The sequence below is a fragment of the Gigantopelta aegis genome, chromosome 5 (assembly GCF_016097555.1).
Source record: "Gigantopelta aegis isolate Gae_Host chromosome 5, Gae_host_genome, whole genome shotgun sequence".
Classification (NCBI taxonomy): domain Eukaryota; kingdom Metazoa; phylum Mollusca; class Gastropoda; order Neomphalida; family Peltospiridae; genus Gigantopelta; species Gigantopelta aegis.
In genome coordinates, this window is record NC_054703.1 from 5,735,725 (window position 1) to 5,761,028 (window position 25,304).

The 25,304-nt window shown below is 40.3% G+C and overlaps 1 protein-coding gene across 2 annotated transcripts in view; it reads left to right on the plus strand.

The window, feature by feature from the left end:
• LOC121373218 (CTD small phosphatase-like protein 2-B) overlaps positions 1-25,304 on the plus strand; it is a 53,907-nt gene that overhangs the window by 16,509 nt on the left and 12,094 nt on the right. For both annotated transcript variants that reach the window (XR_005958044.1, XM_041499705.1), the window contains exons 2-7: positions 8,357-8,594; positions 8,981-9,119; positions 12,384-12,497; positions 13,561-13,665; positions 14,350-14,665; positions 24,203-24,314. Coding sequence is in view for 1 of the 2 variants with exons in the window: in XM_041499705.1 (XP_041355639.1) it covers positions 8,379-8,594; positions 8,981-9,119; positions 12,384-12,497; positions 13,561-13,665; positions 14,350-14,665; positions 24,203-24,314 (1,002 nt within the window). In the remaining variant the exon portion in view is untranslated. The remainder of the gene's footprint in view (positions 1-8,356; positions 8,595-8,980; positions 9,120-12,383; positions 12,498-13,560; positions 13,666-14,349; positions 14,666-24,202; positions 24,315-25,304) is intronic.

The following is a 25,304-nucleotide window of genomic DNA, read 5'->3' on the forward strand; positions in this document are numbered from 1 at the left end:
CGGCCTACCGCAATAAGAGTAAACTTCACACGAGTGTGATTACATTTTGTATTTGATCTTGCGACGGCGTCCCGATTACTCGGCAAGTGACGATCATTGTTCCACTAATTAAGCAGTCCATCATTCAGTCAAATTCCAATCCAGTGTAGACAGAGGTAATTAATGCATGAACGGTTCTTTCGTTCTTGTTTTTGATCCGGAGTCCGAAGTAGACAGAATACGGATTAGGCAGAGATTTATACCTAAGAGATAAACGGTAGCTGGACGAGGGGTTAGAAATGGACCGGTTTACGCAGAGATCCGGATTATGCAGAATTCAGTTTAGACAGAGTCCACTGTATGTATGTATTTTCTAATGATGAATTTAAAGATTTTTAAGTTGTAAATTATATACAACCACAGTCAACAGGGGATATGGGTGGCTTTTCCCAGAAAGAAAATGGGTTAAGTTTGGGGTATAGGGTTAAGAAAAGCATACAGTAATTCATGGCGATTACCGTATACCCCTTGATCTTTAAAGGAGACCGGACACCAAACCATATATACGGCGTAATGAATTGTTTGCCGTCATAAACCACAACACACAACTACCGCACTCTCCTTATTGACTAAGTTAAGCGTGCCAGTCTTGGTTGGGGTTTTTTTTCGCCGATCTCTGATGTTTGTCGGAAACTGTCGACAATTGATGAGCTAGACCCGTGACATCATCAATGAGAGGAAAACTGAAGAAACTATCAAGCAGCATGGACGAACTTAGCGATTCGAGTGACGAAGAATTGTCCAGCTTGTGCTAATGGCATCAAACCGTATCAGTTTGAACCACTTATCAGAGACTTTGTCCTTAATCCTGGAAATGTTGTCTTAGACAAAAATTCGGATGAATCAACTGCCGACGAAGACGAGGAAGCCACACGGTCATAGACTAGCATACAAGCATTTTTTTAAACATATTTTTTAATGACATTTTTAATGTAAACTGAAGCAAATGGATCTAATTAGAAGAAAAACACACAAAATGTAATAATATTTCATCATAAGTCTTGTTCAGCATAGATGTAAATATGACACGTCAGTGGATATTCCAGAGGCTGATTTCGCAAATTTGCAAAAAGCGTCCCCTCCTCACCAAAGCAAGATATAATAATTTAACAAAAAACTTTGTTCTCTTAACTAGTTACCCTCCAAGTTTTAATGTGTTTTTAATTATTAAGAAAATGTATTACCAGTCTACCGAAACTGTCCACAGCCGGGTACAGAAACACAGAAATGTTGGAAAATATTATACTGGCAATCACTTCTGTATTTCTCCCCCCCCCCCCCCCCCCCCCCCAATACACACTTCAAATATCGTTCCTACAGGTCTATACAAATGTAGATAATATGCAGAGGGTGAAGTTAGGAACCAGTTCCTTTTATCTTTAGGATTTTGTAATCATGATTTCAAACCAACTGTTTCAGGTAGTTTGCTCCACATACTGACATAAAACACATTTGTTATATATACTGGAATAAAATAAAAATAATTACAATATATCCAATTTTATTTTATTTAATCATTCATGGAGGAAGAAGGAAGTCCCCACTTGTGAGCTTTTCTTTATCACATTAATTTTTGCCTTTGTAACCAAAATCTAATGTAGAGTTTATACCCGGTCCGTCAGTGCCCCCACCCCCCCACCCCACCCCAAGTCATTCCTACGGGCCTGTAAAAACTAAATATATTCAAAGGAGTATATTGGGTGGTTATAGGTTTGAAATGGGTTTTTTATTGAACATTTTATTTCATGCACTTTATAAATTTTAAACAGCAATTATGTTACTATAATCTATCGAAAAATAAAACATATATATATATATATATATATATATATATATATATATATATACATTAATTTGTGATATTTTTTAGTACATACATGTAAGTTTACCCTTTTTTAATATGACATACAGAAAGCATTGAAAAGTACAATTTTATTATGCTTTAATAATCGACATTAGCTTTAAAATTATTTAACCATCATTCCTTCTGGCCAGAGTACATATGTTGTTCCTGCCAAAGTATTAGCATTTTAATTTTAATGACTATATACTGAACTGACGATAAACATTGTTAACTAACGTAATAATTCACGTTTTGAAGGTGTTTTGTTATGAGGTTAAAAAACCAACTAGATCAAGAGACGTTAGTATGGAGTCGTTATGGGCTGTCGGTGAAAATTAATTTGGTAATTATAGGTAAATAAATGTGAATTTTAAATATTCGTATGTGAACAAATTGCAATACCTTTATTTAATGTATATCTTAAGTACATACTTGTTTTAATTTTCACATTGTAAATGTACCATAACCTGCTGTATTTAGTTGGTGTAAAGCCCGTTCAATGACAATAATGCGTCCATGTTTTAAAACAAGTTTAGTTTTTGGGGGAAATCGAAACCATGATGTTGGCCGTTTCTTGGGATGCATTGCTTACTGTTGCTGTTAAACACTGCGCAGTTAACCATCATATAATTACGTCGACAGTATATAATAACACTAATTATCTTGTAAATTAAATTTCCGATAAACCTGGAGACAAAAAAACAACAAAAATTACTAAAAGGCACAACCAAAGAATCAACACGTGTACCGGTATTGCTTGGTAACTCTCACCGATGACGTATTGCCTCGCTTTCGTTCAGATCTATGCATAATCCCGCCCACTTCTGTTTTTACCCCAAACCTAAGACGCGCAGCTGACCGGTGCCTCGCAGCGAGCCGGGCGTTAGAGTAATGCGGTCTTTGACGCTAACTCAATCCATTACACACTACATGTCTTTTGGTGTCCGGTCTCCTTTAAACGTAGAAGGTAAGAATTTTGTTTGCCAGACCTGTATGGGGAACATGTATTACTTGAGCAGTACTCTCAGAATGTGTTCTTTCTCCCCACCCCAACCCACAAAAATCTGATATTTCAAAGATTGTGGTATGTGCTGTCCTGTCTGCGGGATGATGATGTTTATAACATAAATAGATCCTCTTTTTTTCGGTTTCCTCTAAAATTGCAAATTACCAAAGTTCAACATCCATATTAAGCTGTAATATTGTTAAAGAATACAAACTTTTAAACATACATGTAACGTTTTGCTATTACCACAGTTCAGATCGTGACACATGAGGACACTTAAGTGATATGTTACACCGTACATGTATGTAGAATTTATTCATTTTGTTACTTTAAATGTCAACCTCTTTTGTTAGGCTGAAACCTTTTTACACCATTTAACTGCTCTATTTCTCTTACAAAATGCCCGAATCAATTCATGATGTTGCCACCATAACCCACTATCTGATTTACACAAGATCCGGTGTTGCAGGGTCAGATTTCAGGATCCTGAAACTTAACCAATTTTAACCAGATTCCGGATTATTCATGGTCCGGTTTAGACAGCTTTCATGGTATAGCAGGGAACACTTTGTTTTTAAAATCTTGATGAGCAATATTTCTACTGTTTTGTGTTTTGAAATTGTGCAGTGGTCTCTGAACTTTACTTGGGTAATGAATCGCGACGCGATACGGAACAAAATGTTCCCTGTATAAATTATGACACCATTTTGTAAGGTGCTTTGCAGCTCTTACCTGATAGTGAGGGTAGGAAGAAGAAGTTTGTTTTGTTTAACGACACCACTAGAGCACCATTGATTGTTAATCATCGGCTGTTAGATATCAAACATTTGGTAATTTTGACATGGTCATATATAGGAAACCTGCTACATTTTTCCATTAGTAGAAAGGGATCTTTTATGTGCACATCCCTCGGACAGGATAGCACATACTATAGTTTTTGATATACCAGTCGTGGTGCACTGGCTGAAGCAACAAATGGCCCAATTAATGGGCCCACCAATGGGGATTGATCCCAAATTGACCGTACATCAAGCAGGCGCTTTACCACTGGGCTACATCCCGTCGCTGTAGGTAGTGTGAAATGTTTTTAAGTTAATCAGTTGACAAAACTCTATGATTTTCTTAACCCTAACCCTAAACTTAACCCATCTTTATTCGGGGGGATGCTCCCCATACCTCATTAACTGTGGTTGCATCGAATTCCATTGCGTCATACCCCAAAAATTATTTCTTGCAAAAACACTGGACCTGTATATCCAGTGCTGTGTTGTGTGCTATCCTGTCTGTCGGATGCTGCATATAAAAGATCCCATGCTGCTAAGAGAAAAGTGTAGACAATTGCATAGGGACAGCAGGTTTCCTCTCTCATTATCTGTGTGGTCCATAACCATATCATGCCCAACGTGAAATAACCATAATTAAAGTGTGTTGAGTGCATCGTTAAATAAAATTTCCTTCCTTCCCAATAGCGGGATGTGACTTATCCCAGTGGTGAAGTGATATAACCATAATTAAAGTGTGTTGAGTGCATCGTTAAATAAAACTAACTTCCTTCCCAATAGCGGGATGTGACGTATCCCAGTGGTGAAGCGCTCGCCTGATGCGTGATCAGTCTAGGATCGATCCCCGTTGGTGGTGCGCTATTTCTGGTTCCAACCAGTGCACCACAACTGGTACATCAAAGGTCGTGGTATGTACTACCTTGTCTGTGAGATGGTGCATATAAAAGATCTCTTACTGCTCATCGAAAAGAGTAGCCCATGAAGTGGTGACAGTGGGTTTCCTCTCTCAATATCTACGTGGTCCTTAAACATATGTCTGACGCCATATAACCGTAAATAAAATGTGTTGAGTGCGTCCTTAAATAAAACAGTTCCTTCTTTCCTTAACCATAAAGTTTGTTTTATCTAACGACACCACTAGAGCACATTGATTTATTAATCAAATAAATAAAACTTTAAATGTTTGACATCCAATAGCCAATGATGAAAAGATCAATGTGTTTAACAAAACAAACTCTTTTTTTTATTTGGAAAGGAAAGAAGGAATTTTGCTTTAAAAAATGACACTTCAGCACTTTTTAAACAACCGCTATTAATTTTGATGTGCGACATATATGAATGTTTGCTGCAGATGCCAAACTACCATTTTAACTACACATGTACAGTATTCATATTAACTGAATGTAGATCGCAGTATATATTATATAATAATATATTGTCTGTACACACATCTGTGTTGCATATATCATTAAGAACTTGAACTCAGTGGTTTTTTTGCCACCTGTTAGGAAATTTGATCGCTGCACTTTCTCGGATCCGTGTGCCACTGGTGCAGTGTGCAGCCAGAAAACCTACATGTGTAGCATACTATAAATAGTAGCTCACCTCTCCTGCATTGTGAATTGTGTCATACTGCCCCACCAGATTTCACACAACCTTGACCTCGTGGCACTGCACCAGAAATAAACATGCACTGATCAGGTACTACTTTCTACTCAGCTGTCTTTGTGTGTAGATTTTTTGCGCCTGCTGCTGGACAGACAGCGATGTTGGGTGAAAAGAAAAAAATGTTTTATTTAATGACACACGCAACACATTTTATTTACGGTTATATCACGTCAGACATATGGTTAAGGACCACACGGATTTTGAGAGGAAACCCGCTGTCACCACTACATGAGCTACTCTTTCCAAGTAGCAGCAATAGATCTTGTATTTGTGCTTCCCACAGGCAGGATAGCACAAACCATGGCCTTTGTCGAACCAGTTATGGATCACTGGTCAGTACAAGTGGTTTACACCTACCCATTGAGCCTTGCGGAGCACTCACTCGGGGTTTGGAGTCGGTATCTGGATTAAAAATCCCATGCCTCGATTGGGATCCGAACTCAGTACCTACCAGCCTGTAGACCGATGGCCTAACCACGTTGCCATCGAGGCCGGTACCGATGTTGGGTGAAAGCTTGTACTGTATATACATTTCTTAGCAGGAGAGATAAGTACAATACAGCAAAAGGAGAGTTTCTATCGTAGGTGGCACTTAAAACCACTTACAATATACATCAGTTCTAGCTTAGTGTTTTATATGTTTAGAATTATTTGGACCTATATACACATGAGATGGATTACCTGTATATAATTACAAACTTCCCGAATTTATATGATTTACTGTATTCTGATTGGCTGACGTCACTAAAAAACCAAAGTGTTATCCTTCCATAAACCTCATAAAAATACGTCATCACGGAAGACCAAGATCGATTGGAACTATTTTTAGCTGGATGGGCGAGAAGCCCAATGACCCAGTTCGGTGATCGTTTTAAAAATAGAACAAGGAAGTGACCTGTTTTCTCGATTAAAAAAATAAGGGAAACTGGATGAGATATTCATGTTATAAATAAATAAAAATTACAATATATTTTTTATTTGTTTTTATTCTGTTAAAAAAAACCCACCCAAAACATCCAATAGTATGTATACATGTATTCCTACGCTTATTTACAGAAAATGGTTGACGGTAAGAACGAAAGAAATTATTTTTGAGTGTTTTAAGGTACACTTCTTGTACTGTTTGTAATTATAAGAATTGTTTCAAATTTTTTAGGAATATATCGATGTATAAAAGTCACAAATGTAGTATAAAATCGCTTTGCTACGCTACGCGATTTTATACCATTTGTGACTTTTATACATCGATAAATTCCTAAAAAATGAGAAACAATTCTTATATAGACCAACTGTTGCCTAAGTTCGAGAATATAAGCATTATACTTTCATTAAAAGTTTTACAAATAATTAAAATGACACTGTTTATGGTTACTTAGAATGTGTATGTGGTACAAGTATGGATAGTTCTGCAATACTGAAATATCGGGACTAGTGTATGTGGTACAAGTATGGATAGTTCTGCAATACTGAAATATCGGGACTAGTGTATGTGGTACAAGTATGGATAGTTCTGCAATACTGAAATATCGGGACTAGTGTATGTGGTACAAGTATGGATAGTTCTGCAATACTGAAATATCGGGACTAGTGTATGTGGTACAAGTATGGATAGTTCTGCAATACTGAAATATCGGGACTAGTGTATGTGGTACAAGTATGGATAGTTCTGCAATACTGAAATATCGGGACTAGTGTATGTGGTACAAGTATGGATAGTTCTGCAATACTGAAATATCGGGACTAGTGTATGTGGTACAAGTATGGATAGTTCTGCAATACTGAAATACTGGGACTAGTGTATGTGGTACAAGTATAGATAGTTCTGCAATACTGAAATATTGGGACTAGTGTATGTGGTACAAGTATGATAGTTCTGAAATATTGGGACTAGTGTATGTGGTACAAGTATGGATAGTTCTGCAATACTGAAATATTGGGACTAGTGTATGTGGTACAAGTATGGATAGTTCTGCAATACTGAAATATTGGGACTAGTGTATGTGGTACAAGTATGGATAGTTCTGCAATACTGAAATATTGGGACTAGTGTATGTGGTACAAGTATGGATAGTTCTGCAATACTGAAATATTGGGACTAGTGTATGTGGTACAAGTATAGATAGTTCTGCAATACTGAAATATTGGGACTAGTGTATGGCACATGTATGTACATGTACTATTAAAACTGGCTATTAGAAATCTCCTATTAGTTTTAACATTTAGAGATGGGTGTGGGTCAGTATCCAACCACCAATTTACCGGCCTTCGGTGGCGTCGTGGTTAGGCCATCGGTCCACAGGCTGGTAGGTCCTGGGTTCGGATCCCAGTCGAGGCATGGGATTTTTAATCCAGATACCGACTCCAAACCCTGATTGAGTGCTCCGCAAGGCTTAATCAGGCATGACAGTCTTCCACGGATCAGCGGAAATCCGCGGATTTAAAAGCCATTTAGGTCATTTCTGTGAATTGTTCAAATCCAAGGAGTTTTTTGGGGGGTGTAGGTACCTTTATTTTGTCACTCAGATGGTCTAAATACCTTTTTCTCAATATTTCTAATCTGCTTTCGTGACGTGTTGGGTTACTTCACACTTTAGACCTCCCCCCTCACGGACTTTGGCCGTGTACAGTTGGCAAAGCTTTCAGCTGATTTCATCAAGTGTCATTGTCATGCCTGCTCAATGGGTAGATGTAAACCACTTGTACCGACCAGGGATCCATAACTGGTTCAACAAAGACCATGGTTTGTGCTATCCTGCCTGTGGGAAACGCAAATAAAAGATCCCTTGCTGCTAATCGGAAAGAGTAGCCCATGAAGTGGCGACAGCGGGTTTCCTCTAAAAATCTGTGTGGTTCTTAGCCATTCGTCTGATGCCATATAACCGTAAATAAAACAAACTCTCTTGTCTTGTAGGAAATACCAGATAGTGTGGAGGTTGCAGCTACATTCCGCCTGGTGTTACATAAAGTGAATATATTTATACATTGTAGTTACTGATTTAGTGTTTTCTTGTCTTGTAGGAAATACCAGATAGTGTGGAGGATGCAGCTACGTCCTAAGTCGAACGGACCCACTCACCGGGCTGTGATTGGTCTAGCCAAGTCGAACGGTCCCACCAACCGGGCTGCGATTGGTCTAGGCAAGTCGAAAGGTCCCACCCACCGGGCTGCGATTGGTCTAGCGAAGGGCGGGGACGGGCTCAGTCCACACATCGCATCACGGAAACGCACTCACAAGATCGACAAGTCAGCCACAGAGGTACGCGGTCTTGTAGTAGTCTGTTTCGGGGATTTGTTGAGGCGTTCTATGGGTCCACCAACGGGGATCGATCTTAAACCAGCCTCACATGAAGCAAGCACTTTACCACTAGGCTACGTCCCACCCCACTGTCTTGTAGTAAGATTTGTTGAGGCATTCTGTAGGTGAAAAACGTATAGTACAACATTCCTGTTTGTCACGGAACATTTAGTTTTAAAAATCTTGATTTGTGATATTTCTAGTCTATTGTAAGTTGATTATCAACTATTGTTTAATGTTTTAAAATAGCCTAGCGATCTCTGAACCGTCTGTAGCAACTTGCGACACGATACTGAACAAAATGTTCCCTGTCTGTGACTAAATCGGTGCTGAATGTTTTGTTTCAGGTTGTGAAGGAGACACCGGTGAAGAAATATCATGCAGAGAATGGCTACGTCGACCACACGCCCCAACCACGGACCAACGGCACCGATACACTCATCTCATCAACACCACATCACATCAAATCAAAACTCAAGAAAAAAGGTACGCTCTCATCTCGTCAACACAACATCACATCAAGTCAAAACTCAAGAAAAAAGGTACGCTCTCATTTCAACACCACATCACATCAAGTCAAAACTCAAGAAAAAAGGTACGCTCTCATCTCGTCAACACCACATCACATCAAGTCAAAACTCAAGATAAAAGGTACACTCTCATCTCTTCAACATCACATCACATCAAGTCAAAATTCAAGAAAAAAGGTACGCTCTCATCTCGTCAACACAACATCACATCAAGTCAAAACTCAAGAAAAAAGGTAGTCTCATCTCGTCAACACCACATCACAGCAAGTCAAAACTCAAGAAAAAAGGTAGTCTCATCTCGTCAACACCACATCACAGCAAGTCAAAACTCAAGAAAAAAGGTTCACTCTCATCTTATGAACACCACATCACATCAAGTCAAATCTGAATTACACGTAGGTTAATCCAGAATGTTGCAGGCCACGTGCACACTGCATCTGGAACAGGGTAGCTCATTCGCTCTGTCAGTACATGGGGTAGCTCATTCGCTCTGCCAGTACGTGGGGTAGCTCATTCGCTCTGCCAGTACGTGGGGTAGCTCATTCGCTCTGCCAGTGCATGAGATAGCTCATTCGCTCTGCCAGTACGTGGGGTAGCTCATTCGCTCTGCCAGTACGTGGGGTAGCTCATTCGCTCTGCCAGTACGTGGGGTAGCTCATTCGCTCTGCCAGTACGTGGGGTAGCTCATTCGCTCTGCCAGTACGTGGGGTAGCTCATTCGCTCTGCCAGTACGTGGGGTAGCTCATTCCCTCTGCCAGTACATGGGGGTAGCTCATTCCCTCTGCCAGTACGTGGGATAGCTCATTCGCTCTGCCAGTACGTGGGGTAGCTCATTCGCTCTGCCAGTACGTGGGATAGCTCATTCGCTCTGCCAGTACGTGGGGTAGCTCATTCGCTCTGCCAGTACATGGGGTAGCTCATTCGCTCTGCCAGTACATGGGATAGCTCATTCGCTCTGCCAGTACATGGGGTAGCTCATTCACTCTGCCAGTACGTGGGGTAGCTCATTCGCTCTGCCAGTACGTGGGGTAGCTCATTCGCTCTGCCAGTACATGGGGTAGCTCATTCGCTCTGCCAGTACATGGGATAGCTCATTCGCTCTGTCAGTACATGGGGTAGCTCATTCACTCTGCCAGTACGTGGGGTAGCTCATTCGCTCTGCCAGTACATGGGATAGCTCATTCCCTCTGCCAGTACATGGGTAGCTCATTCGCTCTGCCATGACATGGGATACAGAAACCATCTTGCAGGCGTTGGATGATGGAATGGTCACTCATTCGCTCTGCCAGTACATGGGGTAGCTCATTCCCTCTGCCAGTACATGGGTAGCTCATTCGCTATGCCAGTACATGGGGTACAGAAACCATCTTGCAGGCGTTGGATGATGGAATGGCTCACTCATCCAGACAAGGCAGGGCTCAGCCACGGTCCAGCATGCTCACTTTACGTCTTGGTGGCATGCTTATCCCAAGGAAGATTGCAAAGAAATGAGTGTGAACATGAAAAGTCCCGAGTCGGGGATTTCTGCCAGAGGGTAAAACGGGTATGGCGCCATACCCAATTTTTTTTTTTAAAGTTAACGTTTTGACAAAATAAATGACTCTTATCATTAATGTATGCTTTTCTTAACCCTAACCCTAAACGTAACCCATTTTCTTTCTTGGGGTGTACCCCCATACCATCTGTTGATTGTGGTTGCATGTATGTCTAACTTATTTTCGTGCTTATATCCAATTAAGGTTCAAGCACGCTGTCCTGGGCACACACCTCAGCTATCTGGGCTGTCTGTCCAGAACAGCGGTTAGTTGTTAGTTGGTTAGTGGTTAGTGAGAGAAAAGAGGGTGTAGTGGCCTTACCGGTACCGGGCTGCGAACCCTGTACCTACCAGCCTGTAGTCCGATGGCTTAACCACTACGCCATCGAGGCCGCCATTGTGGTTGCATTCAATTACATAACACCGCACCCAAAACTTCCTGTCTGGCAGAAACACTGCTCAGAGTTAACTGCTTGTAACTAGTACATTTTGTTATTCACTGAAACAGTTTATGGTAGGTTAGACATCTAATTTTGTTGAATTCATGTTTAATTAAAGTGTGACATAAATAGAGAATTGGTCATGAGTGTTTTTTAATATGGAAAATATCAACCAAGTCTATGTTCAGCACGAGTAGCGAATTCTATTTATCCTATAACACTTCTAAAATAACATTTTCATTGGATATTTAGTAAATTACTAAAGTTGCCTCCATCGGTAATATGACGTTATCGCGATTAGCACAAATTAGTTTGACGTCAAATATTTTAAGTAAATCTTATAAAAACGTTACACTCAGGTATACAGGTAAACAAATGACCCATTGACAGCAACTAGAGACCTTGCAAATTTGCATATACATGTACCTTTAAATTTGCATACCATTATTAACTGGGTTAATGCACCAAATTATCACATGGGTTTATGTCATGGATATCGTGGGTAAGTTATAGGATAATATAATTTATAGATTTACAAAAATACATCATCCAACCTCTGTGGGCAGAGAGAAGTGGGCAGAGAGAAGTGATCTTCAGCTTGGGAAAGAAAGAAACATTCTTCCCTTTGATACGTTTTGACGTCATAAATAGTGCTTCACTAGTATAGGCGGTTAATTATGTGTAAGAAGCGTTTCCATGGTGAAAGTCAAGTCAACAACTAACGTGCGTCATCAGCGATAAGTACGTCACAGCTATGACGCAATGCTGCCTCTTGTGCTCAACTTACACACTTATTTTCAACAACAGTATCATTCGAAATACTTCCATAAATTTATATTGAAAAGGGTAATAAATAGAATACCCAAACTTGCTACTCAGCAATACTGTTTATCTCGCACTCATGAATTGATGTTCTTCTCTCGCCAGTGGCTCAGGAAGCACAACATCAATTCACTCGTTCAAGATACAACACAGGGGTGGGAATTCTCCTCGGATCAGCTGTTTTTCTCTCATGGAACATTGCGCTCCCTCGCATTTTAATCGGCCTTTCCTCCAAAATGTGTCGGATCGCACAGATTTTAACCTAGGATTTCACGAATTTCCGGGACCCCTCTACATTTTTTTTTTTTTTTTATAGTTCACCAATTCCCACCCCTGGAAACGTTATTGCCTCATAGCTTGTTGTGTATTCTCTAAGTAGTAGTTTGTTGAGTGGCCGAGTGACAAACATTCCTTTCCTTTCTAGCCAGCGAGGATAAGAAGCAGCTCCGTGTGAAGAATGACCCGACCAGTCCGCCTCGGACGTCGCTACTCGGGACGATATTCTCCCCCCTGTACCCCCCGTACGTGGGGCACGAAGGTTAGTTGGTGTTTCATTCATGTGGTATGATATCATACGTCATTAACTAGTTACTCTCTATTTAAGTGGACAATAATAAACACTCCTGATGGGTTGTCATGCCACTTTCTGAACAGATCGGGCCCTTTTAAGGGCCCCTATAGGCAACCTAGGGAGACCTATCAACACCAACTAGGTCCAGTTAACAAGCTACACTAGGTGCACTAATCTACCAAAACTATATGTAGCTCCCCTTGTTTCCTTTTAGCTGACTGTTTCAGAATTGCCCCTAATTTCCTTCACAAAACTGCGCATCATTTCTCTTTGGCTTAATCCCACGGGACATTCGAAATTCCATAGCACCATACCACCCTTTGCCTGTTACCAGCCCCAGTCTGACTGCTGGTGCTCCCCTGTGCCTGCCATTGTAGGCGGTCCTCCCCCCAAGCCACCCGACTCCTTTCCTGTCCTGGACGGAGGAGCTGGCCAAGGCTGGCACCTGTGCCCAGGACAGCCGTGCACTACAACAGCTTGCTCTGAATGTGCACGTTAAACACTCTGACCTGACTTAACCTAACACTCCTGAGATGAGATGCGCTGGGGCAAGCAATCACGATTGTGCACCGCAGATGTGAAGGACTGGAAAATAACTTTTGTGTAAAAGCTAACCATATAAACCTTATGCTAAATGGGTTGTCTATGGCTGATATGGGTCGGGATGTAGCCCAGTGGTAAAGCGCTCGCTTGAAGCGCGGTCAATCTCAGATCGATCCCCGTCGATGGGCCTATTAGGTTACTTCTCGTTCCAGTCAGTGCACCATGACTGGTATATCAAAGGCCATGGTATGTGCTATCCTGTCTGTGGGATGGTGCATATAAAAGAACCCTTGCTACTAATGAAACAAATGCATCCAGATTTCTCTCTATGACTTCCAAAATGACCACATGTTTGACATCCAATAGCCGATGATTAATAAATAAATGTGCTCTAGTGGTGTTGTTAAACAAAACAAACTGTCTTTGGCTGATACGGTCATGGGAGGGGTGGTGGTGTTACAGGTTGACTTACAAGTGTATTTTTCAGGGGACACCGAGCTGCCTTCTCAGAAACAGGAGCTGGAAGACATCGCGCGGTCTCTCATTCTCGACATGAAATCCGCCGAAACTGACCAGGATAACAACACCTGCAGTAAGTTCATTACTCCTTGGAGGGGTGGGGATCGTAGTAAGTTCATTAGTCCTTGAAGGGGTGGGGATCGTAGTAAGTTAAGTACTCCTTGGAGGGAGGGGGTCGTGATCATAGTAAGTTCATTACTCCTTGGAGGGGTGGGATCATGGTAAGTTCATTACTCCTTGGATGGGTGGGGATCGTAGTAAGTTCATTACTCCTTGGAGGGAGGGGGTCGTGATCATAGTAAGTTCATTACTCCTTGGAGGGGGTCGTGATCATAGTAAGTTCATTACTCCTTGGAGGAGGCAGGATCATAGTAAGTTCATTACTCCTTGGAGGAGGCAGGATCATAGTAAGTTCATTACTCCTTGGAGGAGGCAGGATCATAGTAAGTTCATTACTCCTTGGAGGGGGTCGTGATCATAGTAAGTTCATTACTCCTTGGAGGGGGTCGTGATCATAATAAGTTCATTACTCCTTGGAGGAGGCAGGATCATAGTAAGTTCATTACTCCTTAAAGAGATCGGGAACTAGGTCAGTCTCGCTTGGGTCATAGCATCCAATTCCACGTGGACCCATTTTCTCGGGGGCGGGGATATTGGAGGTGTATGTTTCCAATCCCATACACTTCCCCTTGAGTAGTATATCAAAGGCTGTAGTATGTGCTGTCCTGTCATTAACCCTTACCTTCCTTTCTTCTAGACTACAACATCGGCAAGGAGAACGAGGACCCGTCGATGGAGGAGTCTATAGACTGCCACGAGCCGTGTGCCGTCGAGAAGGTGTACGAGGAGAACAACAACACTGGAGGCGGCGGGGCTGGGATGGTTGTGTTTAGCCCGGGCACCGGTACGACGGGGGCCGAGTGTGGGGGGGACGCGGCGATCACCGACCACGGGGAACTGACCGTGTACAACGCGGCGGACATCGCCGACTGCGACTCGACTACGTGCATCGTAGCCGAGGAAGAAACCTGTGAGGAGGAGAACTACGAGTGGGAGCAGGAGACGTACGACCCGTGAGTTGAAATATGTTTTATATAAAGATTACAGGTCACATTCCATTGCTCCATAATCTCTATACCAGGCCCCTGTTTTATGGGTTTGAAATATGTTTTATAGAAAGATTACAGTTCAAATTCCATTGCTCCATAATCTCTATACCAGGCCCCTGTTTTATGAGTTTGAAATATGTTTTATAGAAAGATTACAGTTCACATTCCATTACTCCATAATCTCTATACCAGGCCCCTGTTTTATGAAGCGATCTTGGCGCTCAGGACCCCGTTCCACAAAGCGATTTTAGCCCTAAGATCACCATAAATGCATAGCTACCTTATGCACTATGGTGATCTTTGGGTTATTTCTCATTCCAGCCAGTGCTTGCTCAATGCACGGTTGATCTAGGATCGATCCCCATTTGTGGACCCATTGAGTTATTTCTCATTCCAGCCAGCGCACCATGACTGGTATATCAGAGGCCCTGGTATGTGCTATCCTGTCTTCGGGACGGTGCATAATAAAGATCTCTTGCTACTAATGGAAAAAATGTAGTGAGTCACCTCTCGTAAGACTATGTCAGAATAACCAAATGTTTGACATCCAATAGCCGATGATTAGTAAATCAATGTGCTCTAGTGGTGTCGTTAAACAAAAACAAACTTTTAACTCATCCATAATCTCAATACCAGGGCCTTGTTTTATTGTTGTTGTTTTGTGTGTGTGTGTGTGTTGGTGTGTGTGTGGGGGGGTGTCTATCTCTCTGTGTGTGTGGGGGGTCTATCTCTCTGTGTGTGTGGGGGGTGTCTATCTCTCTGTCTGTGTGTGTGTGTGTGTGTGTTGGTGCTTTATGTTCGTTTCGTCGGTAATAAATACAGTCTTTAATTAAATGCATTGTAATAAATAATGTTGGCATCGATCAAATTTAACTAGCTGCTTCCAAACGTCTCGACCGGCCTTGGTGGCGTCATGGTAGGCCATCGGTCTACAGGCTGGTAGGTACTGGGTTCGGATCCCAGTCGGGGCATGGGATTTTTAATCCAGATACTGACTCCAAACCCTGAGTGAGTGCTCCACAAGGTAGGTGTAAACCACTTGCACCGACCAGTGATCCATAACTGGTTCAACAAAGGCCATGGTTTGTGCTATCCTGCCTGTGAGAAGCGCAAATAAAAGATCCCTTGCTGCTAATCGGAAGAGTAGCCCATGTAGTGGCGACAGCGGGTTTCCTCTCAAAATCTGTGTGATCCTTAACCATATGTCTGACGCCATATAACCGTAAATAAAATGTGTTGAGTGCATCGTTAAATAAAACATTTCTTTCTTTCCAAATGTCTCGAGTGGAGAGTTCCGACTTTACCAGTGGACATCTTAGTGTATTAGGACAGAATAAAATAATTCAATAACAGTAAAAATAAAGAGTTTTATGACTTAAATTAATTTAATATTATAATTGCTAATTGCCTTTGTGGCACATTTGAAACTTCACTTTTATTCCTTTTATTATGGATGTCCATTATATCTGCACCAATAAAGATAAAGTACAAGCAACACAGTAATGTGAGTTCAATCCTTGAATAACTTGCTAGATCCCATATAGGTTTCGTCTTCTCAAACTGCTTCAATAATAAAGTAGGGGTGGGTGGCTAGTGATTATTAATGGGGACTGGTAACTTTCCTCAGCTACTAGTCCCCCCGGGCCAGTGAAAATATTTCCTCATTTTTACCACTGCAACAATGAAAGATAATATTTTTGAAATGTGAAATTTTGAGTGCAATTGATCATGTTCAGATTACTGTTCAATGTGTACAGGGTTATTCATTGATCAGGTAGGATTCTGAAATTGTATCGGTGCGTGTGAACATCGGTACGAGAAACGAAATCCGGAACTAAAATTATCTAGTGGGTGCTGCTTAAACGCAGATTGCAGAAATTGCTTGCAATTGCACAAGTGCATGTGAACATCGATGCAATTCCTTACGAGAAAATGAAACGCGGAAGTCCAGAATGCATTGCCTGGTTTACGTTCGGAAACGAAACAGACATCCATAAATCTTTTGTTGAGAACGAATCACCGTTCTTGACTTTTCTTACATGTGGTAACCTCCGGGTAATCTGAACAACCGTTTTCGACTTATTTCGATGCCTGCATAGATATAAAGAGAGGAAACCCGCTGTCGCCACTTCATAGGCTACTCTTTTCGATTAGCAGCAAGGGACCTTTTATATGCACCATCTCACAGACATGATAGTACATACCACAGCCTTTGTTACACCAGTTGTGGTGCACTGGTTGGAACGAGAAATAACTCAATGGAGCCACAGGTGGGGATAGATCCTAAACCGACAGCGCATCAAGAGAGTACCTATGTCCTGCCCCTAAGACGAAAAGTAAAATTGCTTTGGAAACAACAAAAAAACTACAATTTTTTTTATACAGTTTAGAAAAAAATCGACTCAGAAATAAATAAGTTGTACTAAATTCCATACTATAAAAAAGGCATTCCCTGTGGGAAGGACTATATATACCAACATGCTGACCTCAAAACCATTGAAATGTTAAGCTTTAATTTAATTTATAATAACTTGAAGTTAATGTTTTCAATATCCACAACTCAACAGCAGCTGTTACACTATGAATAACATTACCACAGTGACAAGACCCCGCTGTGCTCACCACAAACAAACAGTTGTTACATGTATACATACATGATGCATAATTCATATATACAATCACTGTGTACACAAATGGGTTGAGTAGGTTCCATTTATATGTGTTTGTGCATGTCTGATCACACTGTGCATTATGAATTAATTATACACACACAGATTAATGACAGATGATATTTGCACCTAATAGAATAAAAAAACGAACATGAATATTTATTTACTTTTATTTAATTGATTTTAAATTGGGAGCGGAATGATCCCCGTCGGTGGACCCATTGGGCTATTTCTCGTTCCAACCAGTACACCAAAGAAAGAAATGTTTTATTTAATGACGCACTCAACACATTTTATTTACGGTTATATGGCGTCAGACACATGGTTAAGGACCACACAGATTTTGAGAGAAAACCTGCTGTCGCCACTACATGGGTTACTCTTTCTGATTAGACCGGCCTCAGTGGCGTAGTGGTTACCGGTCTACAGGCTGGTAGGTACTGGGTTTGGATCCCAGTCGAGGCATGGGATTTTTAATCCAGATACTGACTCCAAACCCTGAGTGAGTGCTCCGCAAGGCTCAGTGGATAGGTGTAGACCACTTGCACCGACCAGTGATCCATAACTGGTTCAACAAAGGCCATGGTTTGTGCTATCCTGCCATTGGGAAGTGCAAATAAAAGATCCCTTGCTGCTAATCGGAAAAAGTAGCCCATGTAGTGGCGACAGCGGGTTTCCTCTCAAAAACTGTGTGTCTGACACCATAAAACCGTAAAATAAAATGTGTTGAGTGCGTCGTTAAATAAAACATTTCTTTCTTTTTATCTTTCTGATTAGCAGCAAGGATCTTTTGTTTGCGCTTCCCACAGGCAGGATAACACAAACCATGGCCTTTGTTGAACCAGTTATGGATCACTGGTCGGTGCAAGTGGTTTACACCTACCCACTGAGCCTTGCGGAGCACTCACTCAGGGTTTGGAGTTGGTATCTGGATTAAGAATCCCATGCCTCGACTGGGATCTGAACCCATTACCTACCAGCCTGTAGACCGATGGCCTAACCACGACACCACCGAGGCCGGTAACCAGTGCACCATGACCAGTATAACAAAGGCTGTGGTATGTACTATCCTGTCTGTGGGATGGTGCATATAAAAGATCCCTTGCTGCTAATTGAAAAGAGTCGCCCATGAAGTGGCGACAGTGGGTTTCCTCTCTCAATATCTGTGTGGTCCTTAACCATATGTCTGACACCAAATAACCGTAAATAAAATGTGTTGAGTGCGTCATTAAATAAAACATTTCTTTCTTTCTTTATTTTAAATTATTAAGCTTTTGTGTCTTTATTTAAATTATCAATGTCTTGTAAACATTTAAGGACCATTTTGATGGTATTCACTGAATTAATTGTATCAAAAACAAAGATTAAAATGTTCACGTTTCTCTATTGTGCGAGAGGGATGGAGGGCGGGAAATAGAGTGAAGTAAAGTTTCTTTTATTTAACGACGCCACTAGAGCACATTGATTTTTTTATCTTATCATTGGCTATTGGACGTCAAACATGGTCATTCTGACACTGTTTTTAGAGGAAACCCGCTGTCGCCACATAGGCTACTCTTTTTATGACGGGCAGCAAGGGATCTTTTATTTGCACTTCCCATAGGCAGGATAGCACAAACCATGGCCTTTGTTGAACCAGTTATAGATCACTGGTTGGTGCAAGTGGTTTACACCTACCCATTGAGCCTTGCAGAGCACTCGCTCATAGTTTGGAGTCGGTATCTGGAATAAAAATCCCATGCCTGGACTGGGATCTGAACCCAGTACCTACCAGCCTGTAGACCGATTGGCCTAACCACGACGCCACCGAGGCCGGAGATCGAGTGAATGAATAAGAATATAACTGATTATTGCTATTAATTTATTATAGCAGAAAGAGTGCGGGATGTAGCCCAGTAGTAAAGTGCTCGCTTGATGCACCGTCGGTGTGGGATCGATCCCCGTCAGTGGGCCCATTGGGCTAATTCTTGTTCCAGCTAGTGCACCATGTCTGGTATATCAAAGGCTGTGGTATGTGCTGCCTTGTCTGTGGGATGGTGCATATGAATGAAGGAAGAAATGATTTATTTAACAATGCACTCAACACATTTTATTTATAATTATATGGAGTGCGTCGTTAAATAAACCATTTATTTCTTATGATTATATGGCGTCGGACGTATGGTTAAGGACCACACACATATTGAGGGAGGAAACCTGCTGTCGCCACTTCATGGGCTACTCTTTTTGATTAGCAGCAAGGGATCTTTTATATGCACCATCCCAGTGACAGGATAGCACATAACCACAGCCTTTGATGTGGACATGAAAGATCCCTAACTACTAATATAAAAGGCACAGAGAGACAGACTGGTTATTGTCTTTAGGTACTTGACTTTCAGGAGCAGGATGCAGCCGATATCTTCAGGCAGTAACTATTAATAGTAACCGAGCATAAAGATTGGGATATCAGAACTCTAACATAAGAATTTGTCCCCCCACAGTGATTTGAATGTAGACATATTTATAAATGTGCCAATGTTAAATACTAGCAGATAATTTACTCCAGGTGTATACATTTTGTCATTGTTGAGGAGCTCTAGAGCCATCAGTGATGCTCTTTATCTACGTCAATTTATATCTCAACGAGCCATCAGTGATGCTCTTTATCTACGTCAATTTATATCTCAACGATGCCATCAGTGATGCTCTTTATCTACGTCAATTTATATCTCAACGATGGCATCAGTGATGCTCTTTATCTACGTCAATTTATATCTCAACGATGGTATCAGTGATGCTCTTTATCTACATCAATTTATATCTCAACGATGGCATCAGTGATGCTCTTTATCTACGTCAATTTATATCTCAACGATGCCATCAGTGATGCTCTTTATCTACGTCAATTTATATCTCAACGATGCCATCAGTGATGCTCTTTATCTACGTCAATTTATATCTCAACGATGCCATCAGTGATGCTCTTTATCTACATCAATTTATATCTCAACGATGCCATCAGTGATGCTCTTTATCTACGTCAATTTATATCTCAACGATGGTATCAGTGATGCTCTTTATCTACGTCAATTTATATCTCAACGATGCCATCAGTGATGCTCTTTATCTACGTCAATTTATATCTCAACGATGCCATCAGTGATGCTCTTTATCTACGTCAATTTATATCTCAACGATGCCATCAGTGATGCTCTTTATCTACGTCAATTTATATCTCAACGATGCCATCAGTGATGCTCTTTATCTACATCAATTTATATCTCAACGATGCCATCAGTGATGCTCTTTATCTACGTCAATTTATATCTCAACGATGCCATCAGTGATGCTCTTTATCTACGTCAATTTATATCTCAACGATGGTATCAGTGATGCTCTTTATCTACGTCAATTTATATCTCAACGATGGTATCAGTGATGCTCTTTATCTACGTCAATTTATATCTCAACGAGCCATCAGTGATGCTCTTTATCTACGTCAATTTATATCTCAACGATGGTATCAGTGATGCTCTTTATCTACGTCAATTTATATCTCAACGATGCCATCAGTGATGCTCTTTATCTACGTCAATTTATATCTCAACGAGCCATCAGTGATGCTCTTTATCTACGTCAATTTATATCTCAACGATGGTATCAGTGATGCTCTTTATCTACGTCAATTTATATCTCAACGATGCCATCAGTGATGCTCTTTATCTACATCAATTTATATCTCAACGATGGTATCAGTGATGCTCTTTATCTACGTCAATTTATATCTCAACGATGGTATCAGTGATGCTCTTTATCTACGTCAATTTATATCTCAACGATGCCATCAGTGATGCTCTTTATCTACGTCAATTTATATCTCAACGATGCCATCAGTGATGCTCTTTATCTACGTCAATTTATATCTCAACGATGCCATCAGTGATGCTCTTTATCTACATCAATTTATATCTCAACGATGGTATCAGTGATGCTCTTTATCTACGTCAATTTATATCTCAACGATGGTATCAGTGATGCTCTTTATCTACGTCAATTTATATCTCAACGATGGTATCAGTGATGCTCTTTATCTACGTCAATTTATATCTCAACGATGGTATCAGTGATGCTCTTTATCTACATCAATTTATATCTCAACGATGGTATCAGTGATGCTCTTTATCTACATCAATTTATATCTCAACGATGGTATCAGTGATGCTCTTTATCTACGTCAATTTATATCTCAACGATGGTATCAGTGATGCTCTTTATCTACGTCAATTTATATCTCAACGATGGTATCAGTGATGCTCTTTATCTACGTCAATTTATATCTCAACGATGGTATCAGTGATGCTCTTTATCTACGTCAATTTATATCTCAACGAGCCATCAGTGATGCTCTTTATCTACGTCAATTTATATCTCGACGATGGTATCAGTGATGCTCTTTATCTACGTCAATTTATATCTCGACGATGGTATCAGTGATGCTCTTTATCTACGTCAATTTATATCTCAACGATGGTATCAGTGATGCTCTTTATCTACGTCAATTTATATCTCAACGATGGTATCAGTGATGCTCTTTATCTACATCAATTTATATCTCAACGATGGTATCAGTGATGCTCTTTATCTACATCAATTTATATCTCAACGATGCCATCAGTGATGCTCTTTATCTACGTCAATTTATATCTCGACGATGGTATCAGTGATGCTCTTTATCTACATCAATTTATATCTCAACGATGCCATCAGTGATGCTCTTTATCTACATCAATTTATATCTCAACGATGCCATCAGTGATGCTCTTTATCTACGTCAATTTATATCTCAACGATGGTATCAGTGATGCTCTTTATCTACGTCAATTTATATCTCAACGATGGTATCAGTGATGCTCTTTATCTACGTCAATTTATATCTCAACGATGCCATCAGTGATGCTCTTTATCTACATCAATTTATATCTCAACGATGCCATCAGTGATGCTCTTTATCTACGTCAATTTATATCTCAACGATGCCATCAGTGATGCTCTTTATCTACGTCAATTTATATCTCAACGATGGTATCAGTGATGCTCTTTATCTACGTCAATTTATATCTCAACGATGGTATCAGTGATGCTCTTTATCTACGTCAATTTATATCTCAACGATGGTATCAGTGATGCTCTTTATCTACGTCAATTTATATCTCAACGATGCCATCAGTGATGCTCTTTATCTACGTCAATTTATATCTCAACGAGCCATCAGTGATGCTCTTTATCTACGTCAATTTATATCTCAACGATGGTATCAGTGATGCTCTTTATCTACGTCAATTTATATCTCAACGATGGTATCAGTGATGCTCTTTATCTACATCAATTTATATCTCAACGATGGTATCAGTGATGCTCTTTATCTACATCAATTTATATCTCAACGATGCCATCAGTGATGCTCTTTATCTACGTCAATTTATATCTCAACGATGCCATCAGTGATGCTCTTTATCTACGTCAATTTATATCTCAACGATGCCATCAGTGATGCTCTTTATCTACGTCAATTTATATCTCAACGATGCCATCAGTGATGCTCTTTATCTACGTCAATTTATATCTCAACGATGCCATCAGTGATGCTCTTTATCTACGTCAATTTATATCTCAACGATGCCATCAGTGATGCTCTTTATCTACGTCAATTTATATCTCGACGATGCCATCAGTGATGCTCTTTATCTAAGTCAATTTATATCTCAACGATGCCATCGGTGATGCTCTTTATCTACATCAATTTATATCTCGACGATGCCATCGGTGATGCTCTTCATCTACGTCAATTTATATCTCGACGATGGCATCGGTGATGCTCTTTATCTACGTCAATTTATATCTCAACGATGCCATCAGTGATGCTCTTTATCTACGTCAATTTATATCTCAACGATGCCATCAGTGATGCTCTTTATCTACGTCAATTTATATCTCAACGAGCCATCAGTGATGCTCTTTATCTACGTCAATTTATATCTCAACGATGCCATCAGTGATGCTCTTTATCTACGTCAATTTATATCTCAACGATGCCATCAGTGATGCTCTTTATCTACGTCAATTTATATCTCAACGATGCCATCAGTGATGCTCTTTATCTACGTCAATTTATATCTCAACGATGCCATCAGTGATGCTCTTTATCTAAGTCAATTTATATCTCAACGATGCCATCAGTGATGCTCTTTATCTACATCAATTTATATCTCAACGATGCCATCAGTGATGCTCTTCATCTACGTCAATTTATATCTCGACGATGGCATCAGTGATGCTCTTCATCTACGTCAATTTATATCTCAACGATGCCATCAGTGATGCTCTTTATCTACGTCAATTTATATCTCAACGATGCCATCAGTGATGCTCTTTATCTACGTCAATTTATATCTCAACGATGCCATCAGTGATGCTCTTTATCTACGTCAATTTATATCTCAACGATGCCATCAGTGATGCTCTTTATCTAAGTCAATTTATATCTCAACGATGCCATCAGTGATGCTCTTTATCTACGTCAATTTATATCTCAACGATGCCATCAGTGATGCTCTTTATCTACGTCAATTTATATCTCAACGATGCCATCAGTGATGCTCTTCATCTACGTCAATTTATATCTCAACGATGGCATCAGTGATGCTCTTTATCTACGTCAATTTATATCTCAACGATGCCATCAGTGATGCTCTTTATCTACGTCAATTTATATCTCGACGATGGCAATTGCCATAACTAAGTTTGAGCCCTAGGCTACATGTTCAGTATATATTGTGTATGCTATTTTCAGATACACAATAATTCGGAGTTTACCTCCCCTGACGGACGAGTTGCGAGCCCGGGCGCCGGCCTTGCCACTCAAAACACGAAGTTCACCAGAGTTTTCACTAGTTCTAGATTTGGTAAGTATACTAAGTGACAGAGTTTTCACTAGTGCTAGATTTGGTAAGTATACTAAGTGACAGAGTTTTCACTAGTTCTAGATTTGGTAAGTATACTAAGTGACAGAGTTTTCACTAGTTCTAGATTTGGTAAGTATACTAAGTGACAGAGTTTTCACTAGTTCTAGATTTAGTAAGTATACTAAGTGACAGAGTTTTCACTAGTTCTAGATTTGGTAAGTATACTAAGTGACAGAGTTTTCACTAGTTCTAGATTTAGTAAGTATACTAAGTGACAGAGTTTTCACTAGTTCTAGATTTAGTAAGTATACTAAGTGACCGAGTTTTCACATGGAACACCTTTTTTTCATATTATGGAATTTACTAGAAGTTATTTATTTCTCAGCCGATAGTTTTCTAAATGAACACAAAAAGAAAAGTATGTTTTTGGTTATTTCCAAAACACTTTTGCTTTTCTTCTTACGTTAAACCAAACTGAAATTGTTTATGAAACATTTTCATACTTCGATGAAATGGACTATAAGTGACAACAAAGACACCACATGCAACATAATAATCAACTGTGCTGTTTTAGGTGGTAATGTGACACTGAAAGACATTGGCACATGTTAGCGAAGACTCAATTTCATGAAGAATCATTGCAGTCTGCTAGGTGCATTTGAAAATAATGCATGTGTATAAATGTTTTGCCTTTATTTTGAGTGCGAATGACGCGAAATGTTTATACGTGCAATTCAACAGCCCCGGTCGTATACCTCCAGGGTTTTATTTCTAAAGTTTGACTTGACAACACCCATGGCTTTGCCCCTGCGTGTGCTGTAACCTCACCGTGGTGCAGGGGTGTAACATTCTCTTTGAGAATGGCCAATACAGCACAAATTAAAATTTAGAGTAAAAGTCAGTATCTATCTGTGATATTTGTATTTGTATTCTTGCACAGTTCTTTACACTGTTTTTGTTTGTATCTTGAATTTTTCTGTTGATGTTGAT